Here is an 11,799-nt window from a genome sequence, read left to right as displayed (position 1 = left end):
GACAAAATATACTTTCTGGTATCGTATCATCAATTTATCTTTGAGTGTTTTCGGTCGTAGAGGTCAGGGTAGCCAGATGGCCGGTAGATAAACAGACTGATTATCTTACCGGTGACCTAATTACATAGACTCTATTCAATTAGTATGATCTTATTATGTACAAATGTCTGATCGCGCTGACAGTACGAAAAAAAGATGTTTACTAAATGTATAAATTTATACATGTACATATGAATTAATAATGTCGGCATAGGTGTGACGTCTTCACAGGAATTCTGACCAATCAAAACCTGAAGTTTGTCTGCACGTGGATTACACACTGCTAATTACAGGTAAGATAGGGTAACAGATTACTGGGACCAGACGACAGGCGGATGGCGCGCGACTGAGTCCGGGTGATGGAGGTAGGCTTTCTTAATTCGAATGTTATCTTTATACATGGCTTGTTTTTATATATTATATAGTCTTATTAAACTTAACGCATTGTATCAATCTGCAGCTGTTCCTTCTATGACTAGATTGAAATTATTTTATTGAAATTTGAAACATCTGCATTTTAAATTATGTTTAAGTCAGTAGTCCAATGAGATCACGGGAAAACAACACATTATTTATATCGACAATATTTCATTTTCTTAAGAAAAGATGCAATGATGTCAAAAAGGATTTGAAACAGTGAGTTACATGTTTTGGTACAGAATAATAGTAATGATATAACACACGAGTGTATTATCATTTAACATTGTTTATACGACAATTAAACCCTGTTATAACAATTGAATGCGTGTGTATCCGTGCCTTTATATCGTAATATATCACATGGGTAAACGATTTAGGACGAAACTGTTTTGACCGGTGAGTCTTTGGTATCTCAATATATACAGACTCGTAACCATAGAGGGCATTTTTCGGTACGGTTTGTTTCTCGGGAAGCTGAGATAAGATTGTTCAGTGCTGATGTTGTTTTGTTTTTTTCACCGGAAGACGGTTTACACTTGGAAAACACGGTTCTCCCATTAACTGTACAGTGAGGTAGCTACCAGCTACTACAATCAGACTCGCATTCAAATCTTTCAAACAAACATAGTTTACTAGGCCAAGTAAAAATTATGTTCTACGTCAGCAGCCGTGGAAGCTTTCTACACTAGAAAAACCACTAAACATATGTGTATTATGTTTATGCAATATAGATTTTTTTCTGGAGTTTGCAAACAATGTTTTTGAATAGTGATTGGAATGTTGAAAATATGAAATTTCAAACTTATTACATAGATCGAAATACGTAATAAACAAATCGGTGTGTCTTCCGCCTTCCATTCTGGGATTCATGGCTTTGGTACCGAGCGATGTATTGGTGAGTAAATCTAAATGTGTTTTCACCCGCGTGTCTTCTGTAGTATCATCTCGATGTATACTATCAGTTTGCTTTTGTATTCTTTCCTAGTAATAGCGTGTACAATAATGACAAGGGGCCGCGATAGCTCAGTCGGTTAGAGCGCCGGTCACGTAACCTCATGTGAGAGGGCCGCGATAGCTCAGTCGGTTAGAGTGCCGGCCACGTAACCTCATTTGAGGGGCCGCGATAGCTCAGTCGGTTAGAGCGCCGGTCACGTAACCTCATGTGAGAGGGCCGCGATAGCTCAGTCGGTTAGAGTGTCGGCCACGTAACCAACACATGAAATGTTGTCAAATATTAGAAACTCTCCGAAAGGTGTTTTGTATCAACATTTGATAGATAATGACGGTCTGCAATTTTATTTAAGAAAACCTATTGATAAATTATATAAGAAAAGTATTTCAAGAATACGATTGTCCTCACATCAGCTTAATGTAGAAAGTGGAAGATATACGAATATCGCTAGATCAGATAGATTGTGTACGGTATGTAATAACCGTGATATTGAGGACGAGTTTAATTTTATTCTTAAATGTCTTTTTTATTCAAATCTACGTGCTAAATACCTGAAGCCATACTACTTTCGTAAACCTAGTGTATTCAGACTTGTTCAACTACTTAGCGTAAATAATGTCAAGGAGTTGAATAATCTGGGGAAATTTATACATTTTGCATTTAAGCAACGCTCTGATGCATCATAATTTAGGTAAATTTATTGATGAAAATCTTGAAAAATATTATCTAGACTATACTGACCAGTGCTCGAACACTTTGTTTATTCTTGCTTCTCCTTTCCTAAATCGTACTTTCCGTCCGTTCTTTCCACATGAGTATTATGGGGTGTAACAGCACTTTCTTACCTCCGGTAGCGATAGCTCTCTATCAAGGACGATAATCCAAATTTGAGCAGACGACAATGGTCATCATATAGTGTACAATCAAATATCATCAAACAAACATCGTTTCCGGAAAGGTTAGTATTCATGGAAAAATCTGTATTTTGAAAGAATTAAAGCAAAATACATAATTCAAAAGAAAAGTAATGATTCAAATGTAGATCTGACACAGTTTTGAAAAAAATATCAAAATGACGGACGAAGACAGATTCTGGGTTGGGTGTGACAGCAGGTACCACTACGATTGTCTACCGTCACCTGTCCAAACAAAGGTTGACCTTAGCTTGATTGTCGACGAGTACCAATGGCTGTGTACAAGATGTAGACAAGAGTAATAAGTTTTGACATTTCTAGCAAAATATAATAGGTATGGGACATCTTTACTCGTCAATGCTACTATGATCTGAATCGGAAGATATGCGCACTGGTCCAAAATGTCAGCTTCCGCTGTGTTCCGATCTATTTTTATCCAACGGGATGTTTGATAATCTGAACAATATCTTTTTAAGAAAGGATGTATGTACATTACAATATAACCGACTTTACCACAAAAAAAAAAAAAAAAAAAATGAAAACAAAAGTTTTATAGGGGTGTTCGAGCACTGGTCTGTACTTACGTAAATACCCGCCATTGCACAGGTGTCATGTGACCTGCTGCCAAAAATAAACCAACCTGCAAAAGTCACGGTGATAGGCTTGAAATTGCTAACGGTAAGTCTGCCCTGTATAATCACAACTAAACTTTAACTTTTCAATAGGTATTGGAAATAAAACAACAAAAAACTATGTTTTGTGTTCGAGCACTGGTCGGATGAGTCTATGTACATCTTAATATCTATAATATTATGGCAATGTATAGCCATGTTACTCTCTTGTGCATTCACTACAAGTACTGATTGGTATAATGTATGTGTATTAGTGTACGTGGGCGAGGATGCGTGCGCATGCGTACCCGTGAGGATGTGATCATGTGTGAGTAACTGTGTAGGTATCCTTGTAAGGGTGCGTTTATATGTATTTGTCACACTCCTGTTAATTGCTGCATCAATTGTGTACTATTATTATCATGTTATATGTCATGAATCTCATAAGCCGTAAGGCTTACTGAATAAACAAATTGAAATTGAAACCCCAGGTGAGGGGGTCGCTATAGCTCAGTCGGTTAGAGTACCGGCCACGTAATCTCAGGTGAGGGGACCGCGATAGCTCAAGCGGTTAGAGTAACGGCTACGTAACCTCAGGTGAGAGGGCCGCAATGGCTAGGTCGGTTAGAGTACCGTCCACGTAACCTCAGGTGAGGGGGCCGCTATAGCTCAGTCGGTTAGAGCGCCGGCCACGTAACCTCAGGTGAGGGGCCACGATAGCTCAGTCGGTTAGAGTACCGGCCACGTAACCTCAGGTGTGGGGGCCGCGATAGCTCTGTCGGTTAGAGTACCGGCCACGTAACCTCAGGTTAGGGGGCCACGATAGCTCAGTCGGTTAGAGCGGCGGCCACGTAACCTCAGGTGAGAGGGCCGCGATAGCTCAGTCGGTTAGAGTACCGGCCACGTAATCTCAGTTGAGGGGGCCGCGATAGCTCAGTCGGTTAGAGTACCGGCCACGTAATCTCAGTTGAGGGGGCCGCGATAGCTCAGGTGGTTAGAGCGCCGGCCACGTAACCTCAGGTGAGAGGGCCGCTATAGCTCAGTCGGTTAGAGTACCGACCACGTAACCTCAGGTGAGGGGGCCGCTATAGCTCATTCGGCGCCGCCCAAGTAACCCTAGGTGAATAGCAGAGGTGTGCTGTTCAACGCTCTCTAACCGTTTCGTGTTGTGTTTCTCCGGAAGCTGTGAATTTGGCCGATCTTTGCTGTCATGGCTGTATCCTTTAGCAAAACACCTTACTCCAGTTGCTCTTGATTACATCAGACGGGTGTCTGGTATGTTATTCCGTAAGGTAGTCACCAACTACTACTAGGGGATCCCGCCTCAAAATTACCCGGTGTATTCAAGGGACGAAAAATCAAGCAAAGTCGCAAGCGAGCAATGATTACACATTCGCTAACTATAAGTCGTACATTGTATGTTGGGTTTGTTTATATAACAATAACATATTTTACTGAACACACATTGTGTATTACCCGCTATTGCGCATGCGTCCCTTTATAATTTGATTATAATGTTACAGGCCAGGCCAGTGATTGCTAATTAAGACATATATCAAGACTCCCCTGAAGACCTTGCAAGTGACAAGGATGCTATTGACCGGCCTTTTGATGGTCTGTCTGTTTATGACGTCACTAAGCACCGTCCATTCAGAATTCAGCCCCAATGGTGAGTGTAGTTTGCTGTATTTTGGTTTGGTTTATTTTGTTTAACGTCCTATTAACAGCCAGGGTCATTTAAGGACGTGCCAGGTTTGGAGGTGGAGGAAAGCCGGAGTACCTGGAGAAAAACCACCGGGCTGCGGTCAGTACCTGGCAACTGTTCCACGTAGGTTTCGAACTCGCAACCCAGAGGTTGAGGGCTAGTGTTAAAGTGTCGGGACACCTTACCCACTCGGCCACCGTGGCCCCGTAGTTTGCTGTATGCACAGAATAAGGATTACATGCATGTTCATTTTATGTATACGTAATTGTAAGATGCATATATCCTACAAAACATATGTATATGATATAAATTTCATATGTTTTAACGTATGCCTTGGCCATTGTAATTTTCTAGATGTACGCACGTGTTGCCGATAGCATCAAGACATACAAATCAGCTGTTTTATTATATAATTACATTCACTTTCCTACTACAAAGCTTTTACATTCGTACAACGAAGGCCCAAGTTAACACATCATATAAAATAGACGACAGATAGTTATGAGAAAATCAGTTCAGATTGAACGACTACCGAAAGAAAGACAGAAAGAAAATAAGCAAAGAAGAGACTGGGGAAAGATGTTCGTTTACTACAGACCTACCGGTAAAATGTTTAGGTCTAAAGCTCAGATTTGTTGACTGATATTTCAATGTTCTAATGTGGGTCATTGTAAGAACAGAATGTACAATTTATACATAACTAAACCTAAAATTCACTGTTTCCCAGTAACTGTGACGTCATGCAGCAGTACGTATGTCGTCATAAACACAAAGCACACCAGGGAAGGAGGAATCATATATATACAGGGACGAGGAACGGAGTGTAAACACGTCACTTCCGCCCAGTCACGGGACTACACGTTCAACTTTGACCTCTGCAACATAACGCTTGTAAGTATAGTTTAATTAAATAATATTTTATTACATTTGTAGCATTCAAGTACACACATAACAATACAAATCATATTTACATATACGATTGTAAAACAATCTAATAGCTTATACTAATTCTTTTCCTAAGTTGAAAATGATGACATGAATTACGTGTCATTCATTTTCTGCGACAATTAAGTTGAACATACAGCGTATTTCTTAAATTATTAGAAGGTTCAGTCTTATTTACAAAATGTATTTTGATGTCGCCAGTAAATCATATCCTTTCATTCGTGGATACATTGTGTTGTATTTCTGTGAATTTATATCGATAATATATTTTCAAGTGATTATCAATTACTTACATTTTCTAAAATATTTGCTGTCTTAAATAGATTTCATTAAAGTTTATACGAAAATAAGTCCTTTATTATAACTAGTGCGATCATTTAGAGCAGCCATTTTACCTGTGACGTATGCCTACTTCCTTTGCTAGAATTAATGACATCATTATGGTCATACACCGGGTTAGAGTTATTGCCCTTTAAATCATCTTAATGAGCTTACAATATGTGTTACTCTACAATATAAGGTGATACTAAATAATCTAGAATACAAGCAGTGTCATATGGACAACTTTCTTTGACTTATTAACATTTTTTTTCGCAGTTGTAAAAGGTGAAACCAATGATTGCTTTTAAATTTTCTGTTACAATTGTACTTTTTTGTCTTTGCGAATCTGAAACAATGATCTTTGTCTTATGGAATGACATGCATGTTTAAGTTATAATGTCCATCCTTTAACCTTCACTTTCTGTTATGTTAAAAGGATACCATGTTTCGGGTGATCGTACAGGAGAGATCAGATATACAAACCGGAAGTGATGAAGTTATCCCGGTCATGTGCATTGTGGACATGGGCGACATTATTGTCGGAAACATCATCATGCCGCAGTAAGTTTGTAGGGAACTGTATTTCTGGAGACTTTCATTCTTTGACGATGAACAAATTTTCATAGCATGGTTGAATGTGTTATCTTCGTTATTTCATTTTCAAAAGTTATCAAGTACAATGTATTTCTCTTTCCTAATCTTGCTAAATATCGATTTCGGTTCAAAATCTAGCAGTATTCTTTTTTTACTTCTGAATAATAATTTACGAATGGTTCAGAAAAAAACTTCACAGTGAGATTTTCATTGATTCACGTGTTCATCATTTTGTCAGAAAACCATATTTTAAACAAGTATTAATCTTAAATCAAATCACCATATAATCACATCAGGATACTTCTTGTGTTAGAAAGTTCTAAGAATAACACAATTCCTTATGCGAGGTCATAGAATATTGCATTAAAGTAAATAATTTCGCGATTACCGCTTGGCTAATTCGTTTACTGTGTAGAGAAGTTCGATGTTCATACTGACTTGTCATTTCGTGTTATTAAGGGGAGAATTAAATCCCGGAATAAATAAAACAACCAAGCCAATTGCCCGGATGAAGATTCTATCTAACCGTTCTAATGACGTCAGCCAAGGGACAGTCATTCTTAGTGACGAACTACGCATGGAAGTTTCGCTAGACAAACAATACAGAGGTAAGTCGGCCATGATGATATTTGATAATTTTTCGTGAATACTTTACTTTAAGCGTACTCTACAACATTAGCAGAATATGCATCAATACATGGGGTAGGGAGGGTAGGGATTGGGGGACTCCAATGTTGTTATGATACAATTTTATTTTCATTTTAAAAATCGTGTGTCACTATAATGCTATTGAAGGTAAACTGTGTATTTGTGTACTTGTATATTTTTTTTTAAAATTACCAGTTCATAGTTTGAGAGATCCGCTATATCAAATGTCTCGGTTGTTTTTTTTTTTACTACAGAAGACTTTGAAATCAGCGCCACTGACTGTTCCGCCTCCGAGATCGACATCATCCACGACAGGTATATTACACACGAGAGAAATAAAAAAAAAAAAAAAAAAGCGAAAAAAACAAACAAACAAAACAAAACACCACGGAATATTCTCGTTAAACACACTGTTACCAAGAAGGATGAAGCTAATGTTTGCTCTTCTGTATCTAATAAAGAAAAATACTGAACGGATCTTATATTTAATTGTGTTTCTCATTCAACCCGTTGAACGGTAAGCACTATTGAACTAGGGTTTCTTAAAAAAAATATATTAAATCTAAATTAAATGTTGATTTTCTTTCTTTCAAAATTGACGTGTTTCTCGCTAAGAGACATAAAGAAATTCTTGAAAATTTGAACTAACCAATCATGTGACTTAAACACATCTAACATTCGTTTTCCTAACAGATGTGCAGAAGATGATGGAGTGTTTCCGAACTTTCATCGCAATTATGAAGGAAGCCTCGTTTCCAACTTCAAAGCATTTATTCCGACTAATTACGTGGTTTCCGATTCCGTGGACATGTCCTTCACGTGCACACTTGTCGTGTGTCAGGGGAGCTGTGAGCCGGTACGTATACTTAGGTGGGACCCACACAGCCACAGGTGGCCCAGGAAACGTCTCTCGAATTGCCATCAGGTTTTTCTTTATTTTTTTTAAGTACATGGATTATTTAACAACTGCGATATATACTGGTGTTGAAAGTACATAGAAAACTAAAGTAAAAATATTTCCAAGAAAACAATTGGAATTGCGTTTACAATGAAATCTAGATAAAACATTGCCGCACATCTTTTAAACCGATGATTGCAAACTGCTCGGTTGAAATGAAAGCTTATTGGAAATTCCTCTCATTCCGCGATTTAACTCCCTACATCTGATAACAAAAAGGGTTGTTACACATCATGTGCTGTGCTCTCTCCGTCAGTTTATTTTTCTAAACAGAATATTGGGACTGATGAAGTTGCAGGTATATTTCAATGAACAGAGACAAGTGTTCTATATCAAAATAATGGTGAGACCCTGGATAAACAAGGGCGACAACTTTGATTTAGTATCACTTAATATATCTTTATTGTTTTATTGTTCTTACCTCACAGACCGTGTGTAGAAAAGTGGTCGGATGGGGGAAGAAGAAAAGGAGAAGAAGGTCTTCAAATGAGAAAGACGTAGACAAAATAACTTGTGGGACAACTATACGAGTTATCGCCCCTCATACAAAACGGACAGGTATGTAATTTATATTACAAATAAACATGCTATTCTATATTGTTTCGACCTCAAATATAAAAATATATATAGATATTCAGATTGCAACCAGAACTTTATAGATGAGAACATTGCATTAGAGAAGCATACCATACTATAGTAAATGCATATGTATTGATATGGCTTTACACAAAATTTCTAAGATGTTTATCAAAATGAACATTCGTTCTACTTGACAGATCAATCTTGAGATCTAGTTCACCCCACCAGAGAATTGTAAATTCTGTATACCCGTTCGCCTGGATCTGGCCTCTCAATGAGTTATTAACAGTCAACAGACAATTTTACAAATGTTGTTGATTAAACATAGACCAAAAGGCTGGCTGGAGACCTTGTATACGTTAGCATATATAATTGTTAATCTGCTGTTTAAGTTAAATTGTCGTCACGGTATCAATATAAATAATGTTTTCATAAGTAACTCTTTACTGTTGAATGTGGTCAAAACCCAGATACTGTTAGATATTCTGCTCATTACATTTTATAGTAAAATATATCGAATTAGCTTTTAATTTTACTCATTGTCGTTTGTAAGCAGTAGTTTGATAGAATAAATCATCAAAGTAAAAATATCACTTTTGCAGATTGAATATGTTTCGATATTTTACTGGAAAAAAATGAAATAAAGAATCATAAATCTGACAAAATCCCTTTTTAGAGAAAAAGCGGGAAGAAACCACAGATGAGAGCGTCACTATTAACAAGTACGTCATCTACATCATGGCCGGACTAGGATGCTTGACCCTAGTGACGTCATGGTTTTTGAGCTGTTATCTTTATCAGCGACTCCTGGCGGCAAGAGGAGATAAAAGCAACATCAACGTTGCTCGTGCTGTTGGACGTAGACTGTCCGCCATGTTGAATATTCCTTCTGGTTACGAGCTGAATGACCAAAAGATGATGCAGTTTATACCGGAAGAGGAAGGAACGCCACAGAGGCGTAAATCAGTGACAGTAAGTGTTCAGGTATCACCGGAAGTGACGAAATATGAACAAAATATAAAACCTGTCGAGTTATCCTCAAAGTCTGGAAACTTTTTGACAGATGTCCTAACTGATAGCGAGAACGACGATTCAATGTTTGACGAGGACGGGTCTATCTCTAGCGTTGAATCACGTGACGAAATGTCAGGTGGCAAAAGATCACGTGATGAAAATGTTACCAACGTTGATGGCCTTATTGCCCCCTCTGATCCCAATGTCACACGTGCAATTGAAGGTCGTATTGTACATGTAGCAGTAAAACACCTAATATATCCAGTTGTGCAGTCGATAGAGATGATCATCGGATTATGATTACAGATGTAGAGGATGATTATGAGGAATCACATGACGGTCACAAAACATCTTCTCTGGTTAATGGGAAACACAAAACACTACTGCAGATAGGATTTGGGGATGGTGATGGTGGCGAGACGGATGTTGATGGTGGAAACAAAGACACTAAAGATTAATATGGGAATACATTATCACCCGACAGCATATGTCCATTACACACATATGTCAATAGGTGTATGGAATCAGATATGATATATCAGAACAAAAGTAGCAAACAATCACGGCACAAATTAAATATTCATAGTCACGAATTAAGGTGACGGTAGTCAAAACCGATCGACATACATATGTCAACAGTTTATTTACTTAGAAAAGTTTGTGTTTATTTATTGATATATATTTAGATGTGATATTGACGAGATCCGTCAACCGTTGTCATTAAACATTTGAAAGCCGTTATTTCTCCACAATTTTGGACTAATCATGTATTGGTTTAGCTATCACTTTATTCGAATGTTTGTACAATAATTGACTTGACACAAGCTGACCTCTCGATTTTCTTTGAAAAAGTTTATTCTAAAACACAACGAGTGTAATTGCACTTGAATACTTTTTGTCACATCGACAACACAGGAGGCATCGGGCTGTCATCCGAGGTACATACTGTACATTACTTATATTTCGCGTTGGATATTATTTTCGCGCTGATTTTAATTTCCTCTAGAAACCTTATCTCAACCCTCCTCTAATATAGCGTTTTGTCCTGTTACAGGTGATGCATGTCGGGAAGTTATACGGTTCCTCGGACTAACAAGGTTGTGCAGATCTTTAATATTCCCCTAATTATAAAAATCTCAGATGCAGAACAACTCGACTTTTGTATAAACCGTACTATGAGGTTTGCAATTACAATATAAAACAATCAATGATTTTGATAAAGTTAAGGTACTTGAAACGTGTATTGATAAAAACCAGTTGACGTTGATAAGAACGAGTGGTTGAACTTTGATTATTTCCAGACACTGACAGAAAAAAAGAAAAACAATCTCGTTCATTACGCCCACCTCTGTACCTCCTTAAGAGAAAATCAGATAACTCGCGCCGTACTGTGTTTAATACAGTGTGCCATGCCTATAAAGAACCAACGAAACTACAAAACGTAGATTGTCGGAAGGGGAAAGAAAACCGGAAGTAAACAAATATACCTTAACCATAGATCCGAATCCGGTGAGGTCTAACTCGGACGGCAGCCTGATACATGTTTTCTTTCATCACATCGCCTGGTTTATGTTTTTAAGCATGTATTTATATATATTCGGGAATGTCAATTATAGAAAATTAATTTGTTGTAATCCGTTGTTTTCAATGATCAATGCAATCATCATTCAAAATTAAGGTACTACATTATTTGACTTTGTGGAATAATTTTGTCAGAAATTCTTTCAATAATGATACTCTTACATTGTATTCCTGTATTTATCCTGAATCATACATTACACCTTTTACGGATTCCATTTTCTTTGTGAAATTTTAATAATTTTTGTCTTAAATATTATCCAACAAATTTGTGAATCCACGTCTTAACTGTATAACTGAATATTTCCGAGGATATTTAACTGTTTAGCTAATGAGAGAATTAACCAGTTAAATGAACGTTCCACTACCTAACACAAGTTTTACCATGTCAATTTAGTTTGTGGAATGTTATCTAGCACACAGCATGCGATTGACGTTGTACTTTGGAGAGATTACATATCAGTTCATTTGTGCAAATAATCTTGATCAAAATAAAATAAAAAATCTGACAGCAAAGTTCA

General features: G+C 37.4%; 1 protein-coding gene across 1 annotated transcript; it reads left to right on the top strand.

Moving 5' to 3' along the window:
- The first annotated feature begins 291 nt into the window (after positions 1 to 291).
- LOC117319202 lies at positions 292 to 11,799 on the top strand. Its single transcript, XM_033874038.1, has 10 exons — positions 292 to 404; positions 4,460 to 4,605; positions 5,369 to 5,532; positions 6,344 to 6,468; positions 6,961 to 7,109; positions 7,404 to 7,464; positions 7,843 to 8,005; positions 8,536 to 8,665; positions 9,363 to 9,658; positions 10,755 to 11,799. The coding sequence occupies exons 2-10, from the start codon at positions 4,527 to 4,529 to the stop codon at positions 10,791 to 10,793; spliced, it is 1,206 nt and encodes a 401-aa protein (XP_033729929.1). The 5' UTR covers positions 292 to 404; positions 4,460 to 4,526; the 3' UTR covers positions 10,794 to 11,799.

This window comes from Pecten maximus, unplaced genomic scaffold (assembly GCF_902652985.1).
Source record: "Pecten maximus unplaced genomic scaffold, xPecMax1.1, whole genome shotgun sequence".
NCBI classification, from domain to species: Eukaryota; Metazoa; Mollusca; class Bivalvia; order Pectinida; family Pectinidae; genus Pecten; species Pecten maximus.
The sequence above is the reverse complement of the archived record's forward strand: the minus strand, read 5'-3'. Positions and strand labels throughout refer to the sequence as shown.